The 27,559-nt window shown below is 32.7% G+C and overlaps 1 protein-coding gene across 1 annotated transcript in view; it reads left to right on the top strand.

Moving 5' to 3' along the window:
- The window catches only part of galene, a 59,184-nt gene that overhangs the window by 20,367 nt on the left and 11,258 nt on the right, over positions 1–27,559 (top strand). Inside the window, exon 5 of the mRNA XM_068761125.1 lies at positions 26,532–26,658. Within this exon, the coding sequence (XP_068617226.1) occupies positions 26,532–26,658 (127 nt within the window). The remainder of the gene's footprint in view (positions 1–26,531; positions 26,659–27,559) is intronic.

The raw sequence follows: 27,559 nt of genomic DNA, 5'->3' as shown, positions 1-27,559 counted from the left end.
AATAATAGATGTAAATCTTTTTCAAACACTTTAATTTTTTCACGTCTTACATAGTTGACATCAACCGCACGACCGCCATCTTACCCGAGAATGCCCTAATCCATTCCTACTACTCATTCATTCGTCAATCAACCGCTCACTCCCTTTACTCTTACGTTCCGTTCCCACATATATACATATAACTATACTTGAAACAAAAAAGTATTACCATCTTCTTCAAGGTAGTCGTCTGAGCCATGGCTGAGAAGTAGTTCCGAATCCTTCTTCTTTTCTTTGCAAGGAAAAGGCCTCCTCAACCTATGATCCAGTTACTGCTAAATTCCTAAATTAAAAAAAAAAAACCTCACCGTTCGTGGATTGCAACTCCTTTTACTCCTGCACGTACAGCTCTCCTGACCGTCCGCTTTACCATCTGACTCGTATCTGTCGAATATAATCATTGAAACCGTTAATTCTTTGCACACATACACACACACTAATATATATATATATATATATATATATATTAGTGTGTGTGTATATATATATATATATATATATATATATATATATATATATGTGTATATATATATATATAAACCTGGTAAGAGTTTCCTACCAGAAATCCCATATAAAAAAAAATCAGAAAACCAGAATGATTTTGTATGGGAGATGGTACAGTAAACGTATATAGTATAGTATATATTAGGACCTTGAATAAGTTCTCGCTGTTTTTTGAAAGATGGCGTTGCGGCACTCTGTGCCTGGAATTTCGTACGGTAACAAATCACCAAAGTAGTGCTATATGTAACCTCAAATTATAGTAGAATAAAGTTTACCACAGTGTCAATTACATATTTATTTTCTATATTTAAAATTGTAAAGTTCACGCCTCGTATGGCTGGCCACTACTGCCACAATACTTTTATTAAAAATTTTTGCACGTTTGAATTCAAATATCGAACGCCGATTCGAACGTAATTAGAGATTTTTTCGCTGTTGCCTTGTTGGGGTAGCGCAAAAAAATTTACTTTGTACATATGTGAATAGATCATTACGATAAATATATTTATTGCGCCTCCGTTCTCTTATCACAGAGGCGCTTTTCACGTTTATATTTAGCGGACTGTACCGTATCAAATGGGGTTTACAGAGAAAAGAAACACGCAGGACAATGAAGTAAACAAACACGTTTATTGATCATGAAATATATTATGCCTAAAATATGAAAATTTTCCACGCCTCTGAGTTTTGACTGGCTTAAGAAAAATGAACGGGCGAGATGCTCGGATCCGAGTTTGCGGCAACCAGCTAATTAACCCGCTTCACTCGGATACGAGTGACTGACAACAAATATTTTAATACATGTCCTTTAAAGAGTAACGAATATTCTCAGTATAGAATTCGAACGATATATATTACTACTCCTGAGGAAGGCTAGCAGTCTGAAGCAGACAGTCTCAATTTTAATGGAATAAGGCGTTACCTCTCGGAAGTCAATCCTAAGTAAGAAAAGGACCAATATTTAGCCACTTCTGCACAGTGGCCAAATATTGGTCTTTTTTTACTTAGTCTCAATTTTTGTTTATTCATAAATTTATTTATTATATTCTAAGTCATCTAGCAACATATATTGGTCATAGATCATTTTGTTTTACCGATAATAACTTATTAATCTAAAAATTGATCTCAGGACACCGTAGCTCGCTAACACTGTCACTCTTTTACCGTCGCTCTTAAAGTGGAATTCAAGTAGATTTCCCACTCCATATAATATTCATCATCATCATAGCCTATAATATTCACCTCACATCCTCCCTATATAAGAGAAGAAAAAACCAAAGAAGAGTTCCTCCTACTCTGTAGAAAAACAATAATGTAAACAACAAAAATCAGAAAAAAAAATAATGTAAAACCAAGTGATATTGTAATAATCCTATATAGAAATAAAATAATAAAAATGTAAAAGAGTAATGAGGGATGTATGAAAGGCGTTACAGAGCGAAAGGGAAAGACAGAAGAATTGTGGCAAGAATGAAAAGAACGAAAGATCATACGACGTATAAAAGACGATAATGAAAATAAAAAAATATGTGAAAAAATTAAATAATGTTGAATAGTCCCTGTACCACACAAGATAGGGGGTACGAGAGGCTCACAATAGCGAGGGCAATAAAAAAAATACTCAAGACACGACCGCCGAGTAGTCCTTGCTCCGCAAACTTGGACTACAGTAAGAAAAGGACCAATATTTAGCCACTTCCGCACATGCAGTGGTAGTTGTGCAACAAAGTGCACCGCCCGTCAGCCCGCTGATAAATGCGTATGCGGCAAACAATGCGAATCTAACAACCGCCACCGCCAAATTACTCAACACGTGTTTCATCCTTCCACGGGGCATCTTCAGGAGTTATGTTACACCGATCAGTTGACTCTGTGTTTGGCACTAATCGGCGGGCGGTGCATTTTATTGCACGACTACCACTGCATGTGCGGAAGTGGCTAAATATTGGTCCTTTTCTTACTTAGGATGAACTTCCGCGAGGTAACGCCTGATTCCATTAAATATTGGATTACAGTCACACCACACCTACAGCCCTCTCTATACCTATAGCCTCTCTTAGTGCGTGCGTCATCAATGTTACTGAGATACGATCTGATAGAGTAATTTTTTTATCTCGGACCTCTGTTTCCGTTGTTCAATTTCGAAGCTGCACAAATCCAAAATTGCTAGTAGCATGACATTATCTCAATGTGCCTTGGAGTGGTATATGTTCGTGATATCAAAATATCTTCGCTCCTTTATCACAGTGATTTAAATCAACGGTGAAAATATGAACACCGTAGCATGTATAGAAGTAAAAGTACTCACATAAGTTTCTCTTCTATTTCCTTGATTGGATATTTCTGATTAGGATACAAAAGTGTTTGTCTCGTCTTTGCTTCGTTTAAGTTTTCAGCGTCGGATTTCTTGTACGAATTATCAGCAGATGCTTGGAATATGAAGTCGTCTGCTTGCACTGTCTTCTGGAATGTTCCCCTGGAATTTTTGATGTTTATCAGCTTTTTATTTCGGACAGATACAGTTATTTTAATTCTAAGTCAACGTGATATTTCACCAAGCCTCGATAAATTTTTTTAAACATTTCGGTTTCAAAATGTAATGTATAAAATAAAATTTTAAATAATATTATAATAATAAGAGATATCATATACACGTTAACAATTATTAAATGTCGGCACAGAAACATTATATCGGTGATAACAACACACTTCTAATACACAGTTTCGAAGAATCTTCTTGCGTTTCACTGACTGTGTAATCACTTCTTTCTGTTGAAATTTACACTGATAGCCAACCGGGCTGTTACAGCTTCGCCGAAATGATTTTTGGAAACACAGTTATCCGCAAGCTAGAAGTAACAACATCTCTTTTCAAAATTTGACGCTGACAGCTTTGTGGGTTGTTACAGCTTCGTCAAAATGAACTCGCGGATATAAAATTGTCCACGAATTGTAAGTAAAAACTTCTTTTCTTCTTTCTGTTAAAGTCTACGTTGATAGAGTTTGAGGAAATAGTGTCGCTCAAGAATTATAAATAACAACGTCTTGAGAGATCAAATAGACATTCTCTTGAACCGGTGCATCGGTATGCGTATATAGTCATCAAAAAAGGACTAACAAATGTTTATCTAACCTCCGCTATTGCTTATTAGCAATCTGACGGAGCAAGTATATGTCACATAATTGTTATTTCAGCCAATAGATGCCAACTGTCTCTCCCAAATATCACCACGACCGATATTGGGTTACATAGAGCTCCGCCTACTGCCACTTTAGACAATCAATTCTTCAACCTACGTCGGTTACTTTGGTTCTTGTAAGCATTTCATTAGTGATTTAAATTCGAAGCTCCGAGTATAGATCTCTTTATTGCTCTCTGGGTAATCAAAAATTTGATTATAAGGCCTATCGTAAACAACCACATGTCATCACCGGCAACACATATCCGATCAAATATCATCGTCTTTATCACTACATTCCAATAATACATTACAAACAATAAAAAAAAACACAAATTTAAAATGTAGTTAAAATTTGGTTCTCTTTAACGGTCGACTTTCGACTCATTGCGATCTTTTTCTATTTTCTTTATCCAGAAAAACCTGTTCTAAATTATTATGTTTTCAAATAAAGTATCAGAAATAACTTAAGATGTTTATAATGCGTCTTAAAATACATATACTATCATAAAAAATTTATTTCACGTTAATCTATTGGGCAATTTCTTATCGATTTCACAAAGGTAAACTACTTTTAGATGTAAAAGTTGTATTATGAAAGAGCATTGAACTGTAATGTTGTTTTGCAATATAGTTTAACAACGAAAAGATTACTTAAGTTAGTTTTAGTAAATTAATGCGATCACAGATACCGAAAATAACTTGATAAGTGAAAGGTTAAAGTTAAAAAAGCAAATTTTGATAATCTGATAAAAATTTGACAAGTTCTGATGGCTAGGTGAAACCCTATGGTGAAACAGGCAAGGACGCGGAACGTCTTTTTTATCATTAATCATCATTAAAGAGAAAAAACTAAAATACCAGATGCATTCGCAAGGGCAGTTTCATCATCATCAACAGATATCTCATGTTATCACCGAAGGATTGACGTTCTCTAATGGACGCCACTACACCTAAAAATATTTGTGCTGCATTTAAACTGTAAATTTTCCAACTCCTGCAGCTGGAAAGCGTTCTAAATCTCTCTTCTTTTTATCAACTGCTAAGACAAATATCGGTAAACGTGCACCCTTATACAGAATGTGTGACCTCCACAATTCATATATTAGTGATATTGATATATTCTCATCCTCTCTTGTATCTTTTAAAAGACAATTTAATTCGAAATTATTGGATATACACAATTCAATTTAAACCTCATTGGAATATGACTTGTTGTGACTCGTAATTATTACTGTCTGTTCTGCAGAATGCGCTGGATTATTGATCCCTGTTTAGTAATGTTTTTGTTTTGTTTTATTGTTGTTTGACTTTGATTCATTAAATGTTCTTAGTGAGATAGTTATAAGGTAACAATTGTAACTAATTTTATGTTTTTAAGTTTGTAATTACTTATTGACTTTTGTTTCTGTTTATCTCCAATTAAGTTAAATAAAAATAAAATAATTTATTCTGGCCACAACAGTCGAGGTTGGACCTCTGAAGTTATTTAATGGAATCAGGCGTTACCTTGCGGAAGTCCATCCTAAGTAAGAAAAGGACCAATATTTAGCCACTTCTGCATATGCAGTGGTAGTCGTGCAACTAAGTGCAGCGCCCGGCAGCTCGCTGATAAATACGTATGCGACAAACAATGCGAATTACACAACTGCAACCGTTAAATCACTAAAAACGTGTTTCACCCCTCCACGGGGCATCTTCAGGAGTTATGTTACACCGATTAGTGCCAAACACAGAGATTGTGACTCTTCACGTTGCACGACTACCACTGCATGTGCGGAAGTGGCTAAATATTGGTCCTTTTCTTACTCTGAAGTTATATTAAATTATTTCAAAAGTATTATTTGCAGTTACATATTAAGAATAACATAGTTTAGTACTTCAATAAACAATAAAAGATAACGATCGAATATGTGTAATTAAACCAAAGTGTTTATAGTTCATTATAATGTCTAATTAAATGATTTTCTTTTAACCGAAGACCCTGACACGCTAGTATTGCGAAGGTAGATATCGCCTTACAAGTAGAGTATGTCGGGGTATTCCCAATGTAATAAATTGTATGACCAATGTAATTGCATGACCAATTGCGGCTTGCAAAATCTTAACCAAGGTTTAGGGTTTATCCGTCGTTTCGTCTATTTACTTATATATATGTATGCTAAAAGATTGACCAAAAATGAGACTGCACACTATGTATCCTTGTATAAAATGAACTAAACCGAGCACCATATAACAGGGGCGGCCAAACTGCAGCTCTCTGAACGATTATTTTTTCCTCCGATTGATAGTAGAATTATTTTAATATTTACATTAATATAACTTATTTCAGCTCCTGGGAAATCGAAAGAAATTGCTGGTGTGAATAATTATTATTATTATTCCACAATAATTATCGAAATCCAAATACCGATTATAATTAACTAACCGGCATCTTAAGTATTATTAGGAGTGCTGTCATATACGTATGCCATTACATCTGACTTCTGACTTCAATACACATATTTTGTACTTTCGTCATATAATTTCAATAAATATAATTAAAAAAATATATTCGTTTGTGTGTTTTAAATGCGTATTAAATTGCGGCTCGCAAAAAATTTTAAATTTCAAAAAATGGATCCGTACCATCAAATGATTTTCTTTCAAAGATAAGATAAATAATATTTTCCAAGCCTCCAGCATTAGAGTGTATATGGCTAAAATGATGAACCATCTCAACAGCCATCTTCGGTAATTTTGGAAGGTCCCGGAATTTCTTACGGATTGTTCCAGTAACATTCTTTAAAACTATTCTTAGGTACATTGTAATTGTATCGCATGTCTAATAGGTAGCTTTTGTTTCTTGGACAACTACGTTTGCCACAAGACGAGATTAAGTTGTAGGCTTTCGTTTTACTTAAAAGTCGAAGCCTCCGCCAAGTAGGATTGACTCTCTTCCACTCGTCAGACTCCTACTCCACGAGTATTTGTTTCTCTACTCTATCATTTTTACTCCAGGTACAATGTTTTGTTTATATGTTATCCTTATTTCAGAGAGACATGGTTATATGTCTTATCTGCCTGTTAAAACTCTGTTAATAACTTTTAGTAATTTGAAATTGTTTTTGGATCTAACAAAGATCACTCCAGTGCTTGATGTTCGATGCCTAGACTGGTGTCAAGGTTTATGAACCTTTTTTAATTTCAAATTCAAAATATCTTTACTTTTAAACGCTTATATGCACTTTTAAATCGTTACTTATTTAACCATAAGTAAATTAGGTGGATCTAAGACATAAGGTCACTGGAAGGTATATCTCTTGCGGTGGGCGTCCATCGGCTGAAATGCTCGGAAAGCTGATCTACTGAATATAGAGAAAAGCCCGCTAATTCAGTTGCTCATTTTATATATGAAATTTAACAATGTTAGATTTATATATTACAATTTTAAACATGCAAATGTTTCCACAAATCAAAATCCACACTTTACGATTGAATATCTAAAAACGATCTATTAATTTTTATGTTGTTAAGTAAGAAAAGGACCAATATTTAGCCACTTCCGCACATGCAGTGGTAGTCGTGCAACAAAGTGCACCGCCCGTCAACCCACTGATAAATGCGCATGCAGCGAACAATGCGAATTACACAACTACCACCGTTAAATCACTCAACACGTGTTTCACCCCTCCACGGGGCATCTTCAGGAGTTATGTTACACCGATTAGTGCCAAACACAGAGTCAAATTTTATGTTTTTATCCAATTTGATTTTACTTTAATAGACAATAAAGACGACTATAATTATTGAAAACTATCTATAAATCTCGAGGGAGGATTTGGATCCCTCTTTAGTTCACCGAGTGGCACACGCTGCCGTCCAAACGATCGTTCCGCGAAAACAACATCGACAATACTCTTCTCTACTCGGGTAGAGCGGTGTACGACGTAACATTATCGTCATCTAGAGTACAACTGTTGGAATATTTTTTGACAACTTCACCAAATTTAACTTCAACCATAACCAAGCATCTATCTATTATAGGTAGAGGTACGGAATTTTCGCAAAAAAAAATCACCAATTCCGCATTTAAATTTTTCAAACATTGCAAATTTCGCATTAATTTCGCATGTATACTTTAAAACTTGTTAAATTTGGGGTAATAGGCATTTTTCGACAAAAATTTTTCAAAATTAAATGTGCATGCCTTAACATTTGGCGAGTTTAGTTAATTAAAAAATCGTAAAAAAATTAATATTCGCAACCTTAAGCGTTCTTTTTTAGTTTGTTACGACGACATTGTATATTTTAAAGATGAGTTAAGCGTCCACTATGTAAAGTTGGATGTCAAATACTCTGTATTAGATTCTGCTCCATCAAAGGACGAAAAGTTGCATTTGACAGCCAACAAATTGTCATGCATATTATGATTTATATTTTTATTAATGAGTTCATGGATTAGCCCATTGATGGCAGAGTTCGAAAAAAACATACGGCGTTTTTATAAAAATTAGGGATTTTCAACTGACCAGAGGTCTTTTACACAAAACAAAGAGCTTCTTAACTGATAAGTAAGCCAAGAAATACATCCCGTAGGCCTTAGGGGTCTATGATACGGGGTTGACATCATTGAATTTACCTATGAAAGTGTGTATATTCATCAATTAACTCATGTAAAAATGATCTTGAAAAACAGAAAAATTGCATACATTTCGCGTTTATTCGCATTTATAAGAAATTTTCGCATCTATTTCGTAAATACGAAATTTCCGTACCCCTAATTATAGGGTAATTCTGCAATATATCATACAAGATATTAGATTTAACAAATTTAAGTAGATAACATTCAAGTGTGACCTTAAGAGTTGTAACTTATGGGATAATGGTTTCCATTGTACCATACGAAACAATGAAACTAATATTTATTTTGTAATGTATAGTGTTACAAGCACAAGGTTTCGAAAGCTATCGCAAGGTGCGTGAGCTCTAGCGTGTGAAATAATTACATTATTTAAGATCAGTATATCCGCCGGAATAAGTAAGGTCAGAGCCTAATTCGCCTGTTAGTTGCGTAGACACCTTAATATGTTTTATAAAATGGCATTCAATGCGACGTAGACAATTAATATATACTGTGATCAAAAATTAGACAAAAGACAAAATTAGTTTATTCAACATTGGAACTTTAAACAGAACTCTTATTGATGGTCAACCTTTCTGCTTTTTTAAATGTATTTAATTTTTTCTCTACTTTGCAAGGTGTTATAGTTGTGGAGAAGAACGAGGAAAAAATATCACAGTAACACATTTCTTAACAAAGTTTAACAATACAGATTTATACATATATAATTTACTAGATTATTTACTCTTCCAAATAAATTTCACTCCCTTCAAAGTTATCTTCGTCAAATATAAATACATTTAAGTTAAACGGTTTTTTGATACCCATATTGTGGTGGTTGTGGAAAAATATGTACCTAGTCCGCCATATTGGAACGGCGTCCATCTGGAATTTTGACATAATCATCGTGTTTTACTAGAGTTATCCTTTCATTTGATACCCATATTGAGGGGGTTAAGGAAAAATACGTAATCCGCCATTTTGTATCGGCGGCCATCTTAGATTTATAATGTTATTGATTTTATTATATTGTATTGTCATCTAAATTAAATATGTCTACCAAATTTCTGATCAATCTGACAACGGGAAGGTGCTTAAATTTCAATTTCTAATTTTGATCCAAATAAATTCCGTACGGGTCGAACTAAATAAAACCGTTTTAAAAAACGCAATTTTGACAACTCCTTTTTCAGTCATCGAAACAGTAACAGTCTTTTTCCGGTGAAGCCTTCAAAACCTTTTCGATTCGATTATTTTCTCCTCAACCGTGTCAAAATAGTGTCTCAAGAATTCGTATGGAGGTAAATTAGGTGAATACGGTAGTATGTTGACTCATTTACATGATTGATATTATAATGTAAGCTTGAAAAAGTTTCTGGTTGACTGTTCACAACAGACTAGCGTTCCGCGACGATAGCTTACGACAAAGCACCTAAAAACCTTAAAACTTTGACATATATATATATATATATATTTATTCATAGTGTCATTGGTTCCAATGTTCACCATATTATCAGGTTCTAAATATTGATACTATGACAAATAATATAACATGAATCTCTATTACACTTTTAAAAGCCCATTTTACAATTTTTTTCATGTTATACATCTTCATGTCCTCGCGTGAAAATCAACATGACACTTATACTAGCCATATTTATTTCTTTAATAATATATAATGTTTAATATGATTTATCGTTCAATGTTCCTCAATATAACTTCTGATTTTTTTTGGGTACGTAAAACTGACTTAGTTATTTTATAAAGAAAGCGTATAAGTGTAAAGGAAACTTATGTTTCCCTATGATTACATAAACTGAATCTAGTTCGAAACGTTATCCGCCCTTTGTTCAACGAAACCTAATCTACTGCACGTATAACATCAAACACAATACAATTGTTTTATATCACACCATCAACACGATTGTTTATTTATATTATTTCTTGTTTACACATAAACAAACCTTTGTACATATCCGTCAAGTCCTGTTGGTAAAGGTTCGACTTAAACACAAAGTTCACTGAACACTATCCATGTTGTCGGGGCTGACGACCCGCGATACAGAAAAAAGACATCTTTCAATTCAAATTTCTTTCCTTCTTACCTAATTAAATTTTAAAGGTCATATTAACCATTTTAAGTCTGATCCAGAAATGGTATAATTTTCGTTCTAAACAGTCCTAAACCTTTCAGCAGGATATATAAAGAGGTTTTACTTTTATACAGCTCTCTTTGAAAACCACATATAAATTCATAATGAATTTATTTCTAGTTACTAAGTTGTTTCTTATTTCTTTTGTATTTACGTAGAATTGTTTTAAAGAGAACAGTCTATTATTACACGCAGTCTATTACTTACTTTTTTAAAACTTTTACTTATTTAAAAACTTAAACGAAACATGCATTGAATGACATGTTATTAAGTTTTAACATATAATGTTTAGTAAACCGCTATATACATATATTATGCGTTGTATTTGTTACATTAAATTTAAAGATAATAACATTGTTCTAGATCAATATGTAAAAGTGAGATTTTCCGCTTTAAAAAAGTTTTTTAAAGCAGTGGGACCATTTTGACCGTTACACAGATTAATAATAAAATCTTGTGTATAGATGAAACTCAGGAGTTCCTCTATCCGTTGCCTGCCCATACTTACTATTAATGTCAATTGTAAATTTAGACATTAAAAGCATTCACCGGAGGTAGACCAAACATAACAACCAAGAAGGGCATTCTGCATTCAAATTTGAATTTCGAATTTAAATTCGAACGCCGATTTGAATTCGGACGACATTAGTGATGTGGCTGCCATTGCGTTCGGGTCGATGTTGTAAAAAGTCTCTATATAAATGTAAATATACAAAAAATTGATCATTATCGTCTTTCGTCTTCTTCGCCATAAAGTATGAATGAATGTGGTCGACTGGAAACTTATCACCCCTAAATCATTGGAAACATTTGGATCTTTAAAAGGTTTAACAACAGGTGATGATATAGAAAATAATCACAAATTACCTGCTAGGAATGTAATTCTGATTGCTGATTGGCATCTCGCTGAACCGCGCCTTGTCGTCGATTTGGAAGGACGGCGATATGTTGTCAGGGAAGCGCCATTTCTCACCGGAACACGTCGCCAACACCATCAACCACCATAGTTTTTCTGAAAATTATATCACTTTTGCTATATATATATATTCACTCATACGTTGCAAGTATAAGGATGGCAACTTATTTATTATTTTTATATAAATATTATATTTAGATTTTGAATAGTTAGAATTATATATATATATATAATATTTTTTATTATACACTTTAGAATACATTTAAATAGTTTCGCAATAAAATACAAAATAGTAGAAAGGGCACTTTTATCACACAAGGCAATCTCTTACATACAACCATAGTAATGTAAAAGGTAGAAGTACTAATAATGGGTAGTTGACGTATACAAAATATACGTATTTACAAACAAACGAACATAAACATACACAGACATACATACCAAAACATACATATATATTTACATAACATATATATTTATAATAAATAAGGTATAACACATATTATAAATATAATACAATAATTAATATATATTTCTACAAGTACATAAATAAAAAATATATAATTAAAAGTAATCATTAGTATATTTATATGTGAAAATTTTTCTTCTCAATTTGATTTTACTTTTTTATCTTATTTTTCGTATTTTATGACATAACTAGTTTCAACTATATTCATTTACCTACACTCCGCCCAAACGGTTAACTGGTAGAGAATGTTTTCTACATAAAGTTCACCGTTATATATGTAAAACATATAGTGTTTAAAAAATATAAATAAATAAATTTAATTACAAATCACACAGACGATGTTCATGCATAAAAAAACGAAGGTTATTTCACTGAACCTTCGACATAATAACACATGAATAGATATAATAAAGTTGCAATAAACCCATGTTTATATGCTAAATTGACATATATGTTACCTAGATGAACATGACCTTATTAGTTTTGTATATGTAGAATATATAGTGGGTGTTTTATGTAAAATTATGTCCTAGTTTTGATGGTCACTGCTTTTTAGTTTTGAAGAACTAATGTAGGACTGTATAAACATAATAAATAAATTGAAATGATGGTTGTAATTTAAATATGATTTTACTAAACTAGGCAGTAGAAAAATAATACGTAACAATATACTGAAAGAACAAACGAACAAGCAATACTGCTGAATGATACAAACTGTCAATATAAATGTTATAATAAACAAATAAAAAATATAAAGAGGTTGTAAATGTTACTGGCCAATACTTTTTAAATGTAAAATATTAAAAAAAAACTGGACTTTGCTAGGGTGTCGTTAAAAACAAACAAGATACATATAATTAAAAAAAATAGTTGACTTCAATTTATTATTAAATAATTTACGATTTACGTTGGTAAAGTTTAAAAAGATATTGTAACATGCAAAAAAGTGAGCAAGAAAAGATTCTGTGAATATTAAATATTGTAAAAACAAACACGGGGTAATTGTCTGTGGAATATACGTTACACTTAAATTTACATTTTTATTTCCATCGTGATTTGTTTGTATTTTTTAACTTTTCCTTTTTATCCTGAGATTATTCTACGAACATTAAGACAGATACAATAACGTTGGAGTATTTTGATTTCATCTTATATATAACTTGCTGTGATGAACCCGCGATTTCTTCCGCGTGAAATTTAACAAAAAATATATTCAATGTCTAATGGATTCAGGCGTTATTTTGCGGAAGTCCATTCTAAGTAAGTAAAGGGACCAATATATAGCTACTTCCGCCAATATTTTTTTTACAAAATATATTAAGTTTTTATTTTATATATTAAAGCTGTACATGAATTTCATAATTTACATAAATTCTCTCATCACCTATAACTCGAAATGTCATCATTTGTTCGCTATTTTCAATTCAATCAGCATAAACTGTCACGGATATATATGAAATTCATTGGAACGACAGTAGCGCCATCTGTTGAAAAAAATGATATGTACTGATACATACTAACTTAGAAACCTTGGTAGACTCATGCACAACAACTTTGCTAAAGATCATCACGTGATAAAATGCATAGTTTACTATTCTATAAAGGACATACAGACAAACTATAATTTACATATATTTATATATATATATCGCTGGGCATGCTGATCCGTGGTAATCATATCAGAACCTCAATCCAGCTAACATGTGACCTTCGTTTCAAAATTAAATCCATACAAAACAAATAGTGTATTTCTCAATGTAATACATCCATGTAACTTATAATACAATAAAATTAAAAATATTATCCAATAATACATTTAATTACCTTTCAATTTATTTCAATTAATGTTAAATTTGATTACTGTTTTATTTATTGTTTAATAACACATATATGTCTCTAATGTTTTTTGGAAATTTTAGTTTATTTATACGCGAGAACTTCGGCCTTAACCTTAATTGCACGGGTTATGTGTCAAATCATCTGCCAATTTAACGCCAAGTGCCAAAAACGTAATTTATTTAAAGTTTTAATTAGTTGTAATAGTGAAATAAACATTAAAGATTCCATGCAATGTAGTTTTGGTAGCTAATTTTTATTTGTTGAAGTGTTTTCTTAACACAATTGCCGGAGCAATTATACCGTTAATGATTCCATTGTATATCTATTTATCAATTTAACTTCACTACGGAGGAAGGCTTACCTATAGAGATAATATATTTTGTAGATACAGTGTCATGTGCTTTAGCTAAGTTTTCATTTAAAAAAAGTGTATAACTGATGCATTTACCTATTCTCTCCAAAGAAAGTGGAACTGGTCACGTGGCGAGGTTCGCTGATAACAGGTGGACACAAGGGGTTTTAAAATGAATGGAACAGACCAGAGGCAGACCTAATGCCAGATGGGCAGACGATATCATAGCAACGCCAGGTCATGGGATGTTCCAAGTTGTCCAAAGATAAAATCAATATAATATAATATAAAATATATAATATATATAAAATCAATCAAACTGTTACGAGTATAATAAAATAAATCTTTTTTTTATTATCATTATTATCGAGGTAGACCTACCAGCTGTGTTTATATGTTGTCTCTTTCATATCATCTCCTGGAGGTAAGTGACCAGAACATGGAATAAATATTGATCGAAGTCAGTCAGATATTTTTATTTAATATTATATTATATTTATAATATGAATTAAACCTTATTTATAACAAGTATATATGTTATATACATATGTATGTATGTCTATGTATGTTTATGTTCGTTTGTTTGTAAATATGTATTTTTGTACACGTAAACTACCTAATATTAGTACTTTTACCTTTTCCATACTAGGGTTGTCTGTAAGAGATTGCCTTGTGTGATAAGACCGCCCATTGTACTTTTGTGTATATTATTGTAAAACTTATTAAATGTATCTTAACGTGTACAAAAAGAATATTAAATAAATAAATAACCGTCAATCCATCTGTTCTTAAACGTCTCATGTGCGTCTTGCGGACATAGTATAACAAGTAACCTAAATATATAATTGAGGACAACTTAGATATTTCTTTTGCGTCATTCCGTAACACCGGTCTATTGAAATTTATCAATCGAATTTAGATTATGTAACCTGAAATTGAGTTCGTAATGCATTTGTGTAATAAATATATATATAAATGTAAATCTATTTACAGTTTTGTAATTCTTTTAAATAATTTTATGTTTCACTTCCTTTATTGGGGTTATTAAGGTTTATATCTAAAGGTCTATAAGTAATTTGGGATTAACAAGGCTTTTAATATCGTGTTGTATATACAGTTGTATTCTTCAAAATATATGAATAATAAATTTTTTTGTAGTAAAATTTTCCCAAAGTTGTTTCAGCCCGTAGACGCTGGAAGGCATAGGATTACCCCAAATATTTCTATGGTCAATGACCTGTGTAGCGTAGCATGTAGCCTTAATACTAAACGAACACGTAACAATCATATATGCCTTAAAAGTAGTAAAATAATTTTTTGGTTTAATATATTAACGAATAACGTGATAACAAAGAAATAAAGCGTTCGTTTTTTATTGGAATGTCCTTCAATTAAATTGTCTCGTGGTCACCCTAGCGTGGACGCATTGCGACCGTGACCTCGAAGGCTTGCGCGCGCGGTTTACGCAATCGACGTATGCGCAAGATTCAAATAAAGAACATTGTATACGATTTCGTTCGTTTAATGTTATTTTTGCAATTTTACAACTTTAAGCTTGCGAGACAGTTCCTGTATTGATCACAGATGGTAAATTTCTTTATAACTATATTTAGATCGTAAAACTTCTAGATATCTCTTTTTAAGTGAGGAAACTTTACCACCATGAAATTGAACAGTCCAAATTAAAACCTTACGGTCTTATTTTGACACATGTAGTCCAAACTACTGGCACTATTTCATAGTACCTTACTTTTAAAGACACTAGTTTTGTGTTACTCAGGGTAGAGTTTGACTCCAACACTCCCAACGATTTTATAGGAGTTGTAAGAGGATGATGTTCATTCTTTCTTCCTCTCCACAGTCTTATTCATCATCAGTTATTATCACCAAAGACTAAAGTATGTGATAAATGTAAAGAAATTAGGAAAGTGAAAATTAAATTATAAAGGTATGTAAATGTAAAAATAAATAAATAAAAATATAGCAAAACATAATAAAATCTTAACCCGTGAGGAAAAATTGAATGGAATGAAATAATTTGTTAATAATAAAAGGTGAATGAATGTTGAACCCAAATAATATTATGAAAAAAAATTAGTGAAAATAGGCCATGTGTACGCAAGACAGAGGGAGTATGAGAGACCCCAAATGAGGCCAAATTTAAACAAAATTCACATCACCATCTTGTCAGCTGATAGACACCCATTGAAAGGCGTGGAGTCTCCCAAAGATCGCTTTGATCTCTGGTCTTGCGTTGCCCACATGCAGCGACTTCCCTCGACATAACTATATCGATGGTCTACCTGGTCGAGGTCTACCTGTAGGGTCTACCTAGTCGGGGTCTACCTAGTGGGTCTATCTAGTCGGGGTCTACCTAGTCGGGGTCTACCTAGTGGGGGTCTACCTAGTGGGGGGTCTACCTACGCCGCGTTTACTGACTCGTGGTCGCCACTCGTGAATCCCTCCCTCACTCCTGCCTATTACCATTTCCAACGAGCAATTTTTAGAGATTCATCAGTGATCTTGGTTCTATTGCGTATCTCTTCACTTTCCATTCGATCTCAAAGCTAAGTTCCAAGCATGGTCGTCACAATTGATATCTATGTGACTTTGAACCAACTAAGGCCTTATCGGCCTTATCGTACATGATGACTTCTCAGATCCATATGTCATCACCGGTAAGACACACTGGTTTTTACCTTCGACTTCAGACATTGCGGTATTTTGGACAATATTCTTCTTATTAGTCGATGGACGCCCACTACCAGGCCTAGGCTTCCTCCAGAGATCGTCAAGATGAACGGTCCAGCGCTGATCACATCCAGCGGCTTCTCGCGACTTTAACTATGTCTTCGGTCTACCTTGTGAGGGGCATGCCTATGCCACGTCTACCGGCTTGTGGTCGTCACTCGAGAAATTTTCGGCTCCAATGGCCATCGGTTTCACAGCCAATTCAAATGAGCAATTCTTCGAGTGATCTTGATTCTTCTGCAGATGTTCTCATTTATGATTCGATCTCGCAGTGAAACTCCTAGCATAACAAGGCCCGTCGTTAGTGACGATATTATCTGACATATATGATTTCTATATATCATATTTAAAATCTTATCACAATCGAGTTATAGGTTTACCGAATAATTCTATTGTGTTACATTTGTTTTTATATCATTGTTCTAACTTTAAATTTAATATACATAAAGCGGTCTTATTGACTGTCTAGACGGCTTCCTTGGGCCGGCGATGTTTACAATACAACGTTCCTAGACCCAAACTGTGCCGGCACTTGTTATGAAACACCCAGGCGACCGCTGCTAATATTTAAATCGATTCGAATAGCATTCGATTGGACACCTGAACTTAGATTAGTTCCATATGCAATTGCCAGTTATTTTGTTCTAATTTCAAATTCAAAATATCTCTACCTAAATATACATTTACTAATGTATCGTCTGTTATTTTTAAAATTACATACAGTTCTATATAAACAGTCCGTTAATAAGCTATCACATGATCGGAATACAAATCTGCTGATAAAATCACACAGACCAACTCAACAGCTACTTTTTTAAAATTGAATTTAACTATGAAATATAGCAAAAATTAAAATGAGTCGACTAACCAAATATCGCACATTTAGATCAAATATAAACTATTGAATGATATAAATAAGATTCTATGTAATAGTACTATTAAATTTAGATTTGAAAGTAACAAAATGAAGGTATAAGGTATCTTGTGAAACCTTTAAATGTAGCCTTCCTGTCTTTTTGAAATGTAGTGGTTACAAGTTTATTATATATTAAAAGCATCTTTCAGGGTACCTTTGGGTTTTAAATTATAAATATCAATGGGTCTTTGTAAAATAAATATAAAATTAATATGTAAATATACGAAGATGCTTTTTTTAGATATCTAGTAGAACTTTAATTCAAGTATATATATATATATATATATATATACATATATATATATATATGTATATATATATATATGTGTGTGTGTGTGTGTATATATATATTTATGTATGTGTTTATAGAGATGGCACGTGTAAGTCAGGAGAATAATGAAAAATGAGCCAAATTCCAAATTAGAATCATACTGAGCTTTTGGAACAAAGTCAATCTTCAACTTAGAGGCACATACACATATATATATTTATATATGTACATATATATACATGCAGTCATATACAGCAGGCAAACTGTCACATCTTCTTAAATTATTCCACGATCTTCCCCGGGAAATGGTTAAACCTGCCTTTACTTCCAATTGATGGCCTTCACCTTATTTCTCAAGTTTAATTTATTAACAATTTTTCAAAATTTATCAGTCCCCAATCACATATCAATATATGTATATTTATGTATATCTATATGTACATCAACTTCGTATAGAGTACGTACAACGTATGTTGACACCTCACACAAACGGCAGCGCGATTGCAGTTCGAAACCGAAGCAAGTCTCGTGTGAATTTTGAAGGTGGTACGCTTGTTTTCGTTACATTTATAGCAACACTGTTGTATCTCTCAATACTTTTGTAACATTTGTGTACATATTTTTGTTTTTTGATTATTTTATTCTTTTATCATTTCTCCCGGGGAACCTTCTATATAAACTTTGCAATGTTAGTTCCTTTTATAGAGATACTAGCTGATCCCGCAAACGTTGTTTTGCAAAAAAAATTTTTTTAATTTTCAATTTAAAAATAAGGGTTGATCATAAAAGGGGGGAAATTTATGGTTGTATGTATTCTTGTATGCTGTATCATAAAAAATAAAAACAAAAAATTTCGTCAAAAAATAAAAAAATTTTTTAAGTGTGAACAACCTTTATCACTTAGGGGTATAGAAAATAGATAGTAGCCGATTCTCAGACCTACTGAATACGCATATTAAATTTGGTAAAAATCAGTCAAGCCGTTTCAGAGGAGTTCAAGTTCGAACACCGTGACACGAGAATTTTATATATTAGATTGTTTTTAGATGGTGTGAAATATCGGTAACCTTCATATTTAAATGCATACAATTATTACTCTTTTATTATCTGTGCCTTTAGAGGTATAAGCTAAACATTTTTACGGATACCAGTTTACTCGGGAACTGAATACACATATCCACTAATAATTTTAAAAATAATTGTCGCTTTGATAGTACGTGTAAATTCCAAATAGAATAAAAATTCAAAAATAGAATAAAGAAAATATTCTTCTTGTTTTTTCTTAATCCGATGGAGATCCACTACAAGGAATGGTAATATGTTACTCACTATGCCGTCATGTAACTATATCTTCGATCGAGCTAGTACGGTATTTACTCAGGCCTTCTGGCAGGCCTGAATCCAATGCTATCTGGGTAGCCATGAGCCGTCTTATATGTACATAGAAAATGCATTGAGGGTGCTCATATATATTTATACTTATCTGCTACTTATCTTAGAGTTCCTAAATTACATATTCAAGTTACAGAAGTCAATATTGTCAGGTTTGAATTTTCTGGATTTGATCGTAAAGTATCTAAAATGGTTTACATCAGTGATTCCCAAAGTGGTCTATATCGACCCCTAGGGGTCAACCCACTTGCAAGGGGTCTACGTCAGCGAAAAAAAATTTGGGGGTCCATGAAATGAAAATGGGGGTCCACGATAGTGGATCTCAACACATACACTGATAGTACCTATTTACTTACATCATACTATCTTATAATATCAAAACATTTACATTATTTATAAAAGTACCTATAAAGTAAAAAAAATATTATTTATGTTTATAAAATTGTGTAAGTTGTAGGATGTTGGTATTCGCTTTGTGATCGCAATACATTTTGAACATACACTAAACTTCACTACAGTTAGAAATTTACAGGAAATCAATATCAGGTAAGTAGGGGGTCTACCCAACACGGAAAAACATGGCAAGGGGTCTACGACACAAAAAAGTTTAGGAAACTCTGGTTTACATAAAGGTTGAAACTAAAAACCTATTTTAATATAAATTAGATTCAATTAAATCGCTGAGACTTTTGCGTTCTTAAGTGAATGACATAAACCAACAAGTACAGTGTAAAAAAGTGTTTCCCAACATTGGGCACATATCCCACAGGGGGGCAATTCGAATGTGGACTCGATAGGAGGACACTTTCGCTTTAATACAAAAATATATGTGTTACATAGGAGGGCATGGTGGAACATAGCACGTAAAAGGTAAAAAAATACTGGTGTTGAACGTGTTGTTGTTTCAAAAATTTATGTTTCAATATAAGAGGTCGTTGATGTAATAAAGTTCCGAGGTGATGTTGCAATAATTCCATTTTTAAAATTCCGAAGGTTAAGAGTGACGCTGTGGCAGTGAACTACTCATGACGTTTTATACACGAAATCAACACCGTCACCTAATTATAAGTGATATAAATAACGAACGATGCATTAATAGCATAAATTTTGATACCGGTTTTTTACTTTCATCGTTCAGTTCTAATATCTTTGAAATTAAGATTTTTAATTACAATAATTTTTATTGTTTTTTTTGTGTTCATAATTTGTGACCACTACTGTAACTTGAATATGTAATTTAGGACCTCTAAGATAAGTAGCAGATAAGTATAAATATATTTGAACACACTCAATGCATTTTCTATGTACATATAAGATGGTTCATTTTACTATATTACCCAGATAGAGATTAGACAGATATATGCTAGAAGGCGTGGGTATACACCGCACTAGGTCGATCGAAGATATAGTTACATGATAGCATAGTGAGTAACATATTGATATCCCTTGTAGTGGACCTCCATCGGCTAAAAAAAACAAGAAGAATCTTTTCTTTGTTCTATTCTGGAATTTTTAATGACAATCATTTTTTTTGTGTTCATAATTTTTGACCATATTTTATCATATGAGCAACTTATTTAATATATAAAAAGTTTATGGTTCAAAAACAAATTTTAAATTTAAATAATTTATTCATATTTTTGAAATTTTTGGTGAAAGCCCTGTGCCCAGCAGTGGGCGACGACTGACATACAATGATTCGAATAAAAAATAAATTAATTTGGAAAAAAAAATACAACATAATTATAATATAAATCAACATGTAATAAATTATAATATTTGTATGCTTTTAAATTATGATTTATTTTGAATTATTTAACGAAAAAAAAGAAAAAAAAAACTGGTAACTCTATTATTATTTTTTACACAATTGTAATTTAAAATAAGAATAAATTAATAATAATAATATATATAGGAGAAGTAAACATAGTAATAATGTAATTAAAAATATAATATAAATACGAACCGAAAAACATTGTGAGATGTTTCAGGTCACAGGAACTGTAGCATAGCTCCTTAAGCCGCGACTATGTGCACAGTTCTCTTGAAAACCACTGCGCGGCAAGTGTCCGTGCAAGCCATACTGCCCGCGGCTAGGGCGACCAAACTCGTGTAGTAAATTCTCAGGACACTCCCAAAATTGTTGTACCTTTGAAGTAGAATTTAGAGTATCGCAGAAAGTGTTGCGTGGTGTGACAAGGAATGGTTAGTTGATTTATAAAACTGAAAATTTAGGTAAGAAAAAGACCAATATTTAGCCACTTTCGCACATGCAGTGGTAGTCGTGCAAGAAAGTGCACCGCCCGCCAGCAAAGCTGATAGCGGCTAAATATTGGTCCTTTTCTTACTTATGATGGACTTCCGCAAGGATTCCTGATTCCATTAAATATGAAAATTTAGGATCCAATGAAAATCCGTAGGTGGAAATATAATTTGGAATCTTTTACCCAGCTGTACCTATGAGCGGTACCTGGTAGGAGCAGCGTAGGTAGGCTACCCACTGAGTGGACCGACGATGTAGTCAAGATCGCGAGAAGTCCGGGCAAAGCCTGACTTCGTGGTAATTTTTGAGGAACACCAAGGTCTTGCATTGGACATCCATCGGCTAAAGAGGAAAAATCATGTAGTGGTCATGTCATGTTTCGTTAGTTCTTCTCATAAATTAATACTCGCACACTATCGCGGTGTAGATGCAATAATTTTTTTCGAATTTAGGAGACAAAAATAATTTATAAACAAATTGAAAGCCTTTCATAATAATTTTGGAGAGCGTATATAATGGGTTATATAGTATAAAACTAATCTAAGACAGGGCGCCTTTTAATTTTGTAGTGAGTTCAAGAAGAAACATCACAGACCTTTTAAGTTCACAGACTCTTCCGCTCCGTGAACTCAGTTCCGGTGAAGCTGTAAAAGACCACGGGTTAACAGCATCAACTTCAATCGAAACCAAGCAAGCACCACAAACCAAGAAACATGAATTAGTTCACTTGCGTTTGTGCCTTCGCTCACAATTCAATTGCAATGCAAACGCTATACTGTCGCGATTCAAACGCTATATAGTCGCGATTCAAACGCTATGTAGTCGCGATTCAAACGCTATATAGTCGCGATTTAAACGCTATATAAAAATAAAATTTGTTTTAAATTTTTATTGTAACCAGTTTTATATTCCTGTTGCTGCTTGTATATTTTGTGTATTATTTGTATCTTAAAGAAGTCTTTAGAAGCATGAAAGAAAAATGTATTTTTTTTCCTGAAGGACTATGGTCTGAAAAAGGAGAAATTAAGTTAATTTTAGAAACTTTAAGTAGCAAGAAGAGTCAGATAAGTGGAGAAAAACCCCAATGTATCTGTATGATCTGTATCTGATATGTATATGTATGATCGAAAAAAGGAACTATTTTGAAAAACAATTTAATTTTTGGTATTCTGAAAACTTTTAATTTAACCTATGTAATACGGGTGTAATTATCTCTCGTTAAATAAATATATTACAATAAACAGGATATCCTGGTATAAGCAAAAAGTGTGGCCAACCTAGAACTTCCGTACGTCATTGATTACGTCATATTCCGTATTACAGTTTCAGAGTTGATCAATTGACTACTTTTTAATGACCCGTTTTTGGAACCTCTAGTTCAACCCTCGTCATAGCTGGACAGGGTCTATTTTGTTTATGATTTATGTTTAATTTCTATTTTGAATACCATCTATTTATTCAATTACATACTAATCGGTGTAACATAACTCCTGAAGATGCCCCGTGGAGGGGTGAAACACGTGTTGAATGATTTAACGGTGGTAGTTGTGTAATTCGCATTGTTTGCCGCATACCCATTTATCAGCGGGCTGACGAGCGGTGCACTGCATATTGGTCCTTTTATTACTAATATTTCCAATTATTGAAATCGTAAAAAAATTAGTAAGGAGTTCTATTTTCAAATTTTAAGTTTATTTCCTTAACTATATTTTAAAGCAACCAAAAAAATAATATATATATATATATATATATATATATATATATATATATATATATATATATATATATATATATATATATATATATATATATATTTATATATATATATATATATATATATATGTAGTATTTATACATATATATGTAATATATATACATATATATGTATATATATGATGTATATATACATATATATTTATATACTAAACACGAATCAAATCAATGACATTCTTACCGTGACCTAGATATTTTGGGAAATGTCCCAAGGTTGAGGATGTAATTCCATCATCAGCTGATAAAATTTGCATTCGATTTTGGATACTGACCGACCTCGCGATTTCCGTTTTAAGTTTATCCAAAAAACGGAAATCAGGGGCTTAATTCAAACTACAAATCTCATCATTTCATAAAGATGATGATAATATTCGTTGATTCAACATTGGAACTTTTAACAGAACTGTTATTGCTTGTTTGGTTTGGTCGAAATTTTGGGTCAGACAGTTTTACACCTTGTAAATACACAAGGGACGTATTAGACCTTTTCGAAATTATTATTAATTATTGTAAACATACAAAATATTATAAAATACATATGTAAAATTTCCATGTCGCAATGTTAGTTACCGTACTCCTCCGAAACGGCTTGACCGATTTTTACCAAATTTTATATGCGTATTCAGTAGGTCTGAGAAACGGCTATTGTCTATTTTCCATACCAAAATCTAAAAAATAAAAAAATAAATTTATTTTTTTATTTTTTAGACAATTTTTTTGGTTTTTATTTTATTATGATACAGCATACAAAAATACATACAACTTTAAATTTTCACCCCTCTAAAATCGACTCTTATTTTTATTTGTTAGTTAAAAACTTTATTTTTTTTGGTCAAACAACGTTTGTGGGATCAGCTAGTTGTAATATAAAAATATTAGATATACAATGCCAACTTCTAGATATAAGACGCCTTCTAAGATTTCTAATAAGACCTGTTGAAAGTCGTCTTTATCTGTCGACTTCCAACTTTAACATGGTCTATCAATTGTGTTGGTCACCTTTGTTTGCTTATAAATTTATCGTAGAAAAATCCCAAGCAAAAACCTTCTCAGTTAACCTAGTCTCAGATTACGAATAAAGCCTCACCAAAATTCTCCCGCTTAAAAAAAGGTTACGCGAAAAAAGGTTTGTTATCATTCGCACGGAGTAAACACAACAAAGAATACATCGCCGCACTGCTTGGGAACCAGTGTCAACCGCCTTCCACATATATTTACCGGAAGAACGTAATTCGAGTTCGATTTACGAATTCAAAGTTTGGATGAGAATGCATCTAATAGGTCGATAAATTCGAAGATAAAGATTGTGAAGGATGAAAGGAGAAAGTGAATTAAAAGTTTACTCGAATTATATCATCCCTGTCCCACACATGACAAGGGGGAGCGAGAGATACCTAAAAAGAATAACCATATAAAAAAATAGATACACTGGCCACCAATATTTTTAATTCATAAACATTAATTTCTTTTAATTTTAAAATTGGAACGCCGTTTGAAATTCGGACGCTGAGAAATGAAACGCTTCTATCATAGCCGTATTATTAATTTCGAAAGACAATCTGTTATATCGTAAATGAATTTCTGTTTCAAAATGGGTACATTGGTGATACCGAAGTAGTATAAACCAGTAATATTTTTGGTACGACAAAAAATACCGTACCACGAAATTTACAGCTACGACTGCATAATGTCTAAAAATAGTAAGATTTTAGTAAGATTTTAGTATAGTAAAATATTTTTAATAATTTAATTAAAAAATATATTTATAAAATGAAAATTAAAAATATGAAAAAAGGTGTCTTGCATCGGCCGGGAATCGAACCACCGATGCTTGTCTACTCAGTTAAAAATAAACAATTGTATGCAGGTTAATGTATCTTGACACCTAAGCGAAAGTAGTATAAACAAGTAGGAATTCGACCCAGAGCACAAGTGACGTAACTTGACGTAACTTACTGCAGCCGCCACGCTCCACCGACGCCCAGCACTGTCAAGTTACGATAAACCTGCTGTAACAATTTTGTAATTAAACTGTTGAAATCATATCAATTCACTATTCTATTTATTGTAATCCCCGTATAACACGGTACTTTTATAAATCTTCTTCTTCCTTCCCTTTTCCCTTTATTTGGGGTCGGGTCTTGTCTCTGCATCAAGTTGAAGGGTTTCCAGTTCCTTTCTGATATTAGACCACCACGTAGCTTTTGGACGCCCTCTCCCTCTTGGGAATTCTGGGAGGCTTAAGGCAGTTTTTACCACGTGGTCATCTGGTTTCCGTTGAATGTGGCCATACCATCGTAATCTACACTAACACGGAACTTTTATTTCGATTTCATATTCCTTGATTTCTTATATTTATGTACTTCTTTTTTTCACTGCAAGGCATTGGTCTCCACGAAGTTAGCCATGATGAACAGTCTCCTGCCACTTTAACCACATCGCGTCCACTTGTCTGTGGTCGTTACTCGAGAACCTTTCATCCCCTGTGATCACTGCCACTTCAGACATACAATTCTTCAAGCTGCCTTGGTTCTTCTGTCGATCTTCTCATTTATAATTCTCTCCATTGCTCTTTGATTGACTTATGTACTTGATTAGTTGAAATTAAACTTTTCTATGTACTCTAGTTAGCAGATTCGTTTCTTTGTAATTTTTTTTTAGGTACCAGACGATTTTATATGAGTATATATACAAATAGAAACTATTTATAACTTTGGACCTTGATAAATGAAAAAGTTAATTATTGTTTATTAAAAATTACTTCATTGATATTTATACGCAATATATAATTGTTGGTTTCATTTTCTTGTACATAAATAAATAGTTCATTTAAAATAAATGTCATTTACAACACGAAAACAGACGACCTATAATTATACATGTTAAAAACAGGAGTTTTCAAAATTGATGCCACGAGCGATTTGTTTCAATTTATTTATTTACTTTTCAAATGGATGCAATATTGGAAATTATTCTTTTTTACATAACCTTCTTGAAAGTATAAGAAAACATAATAATAATTGATTTCAGTAAAGTCGTTTTTGGGGTTTTATATCATCATCAGCTGATTCATCAGATGATTGTCTTATTAAAAAGTTGTAAATGATCTAGGCTATGGACACATCGCGCCAAAGACGCAAACCGGCAAAGTGGTGACCATATTTTACGCGATCCTCGGGATACCACTCATGCTGCTCTGTCTGTCCAACATCGGTGACGTCATGGCGTCTTCATTCAGGTAATTTATTTTATTTATTTCAAATTACAGGTTGTTTAATTCTGGTATGTGGTTGGTAAACAAGGATCGCCAACTAGGTGGAATGATAATGTAGACCAGGTCGCTAGATTTGTGATGATTATTGGGGAAGACCCATGCGATCTTCTCCTTAAATATAGAAATTATTTAATAATACAATCAATTGAGCATAGAAACTTATATAATACAATCTAATGCTTTAATTCAGTGATTCCCAAAGTGGTCTATATCGACCCCTAGGGGTCTATGACAACCTGCAAGGGGTCTACATCAGCGAAAAAAATTTGGGGGTCCATGAAATGAAAATTGGGGTCCACGATAGTGGACCTATTTACTTACATCATACTATCTTATAATATCAAAACATTTACATTATTTATAAAAGTACATATAAAGTAAAAAAAATTATAATATGTTTATATAATTGTGTAAGTTGTAGGATGTTGGTATTCGCTTTGTGGTCGCAATACATTTTGAAATTGCAAAAACCTGAGAGTCGCAGTCTCTGAGCTTCGCTACCTTGCACTGACTTGTTCAATTCGTCACTCTATAAATACGAATGTGGGACAAACAAATAAATTTACAGGAAATCAATATCAGGTAAGTAGGGGGTATACCCAACACAGAAAAACATAGCAGGGGTCTACGACACAAAAAAGATTGGGGAACTCTGCTTTAATTATATGGAACTGCCACTTTATAAATAAGTTTCAAGAAGCGCATCAGCGTTTTCTACGTACCATAATACCACACTAATCGCAAACCCGCCTGCCAAACGTGGCGATTACGGTATATCTCTCCATAGATATAAGTAAGCGTCACTCTTGGAGAAATAATATAATCTTCTTACTGTGTATAATTTGTATTTATTACTTATTTACAG

Source organism: Battus philenor, unplaced genomic scaffold, assembly GCF_028537555.1.
Source record: "Battus philenor isolate CCGP_79_NKW_IND1 unplaced genomic scaffold, ilBatPhil1.0.hap1 SCAF_14, whole genome shotgun sequence".
NCBI lineage: Eukaryota > Metazoa > Arthropoda > Insecta > Lepidoptera > Papilionidae > Battus > Battus philenor.
This window is presented reverse-complemented; position numbering and strand designations above follow the sequence as displayed.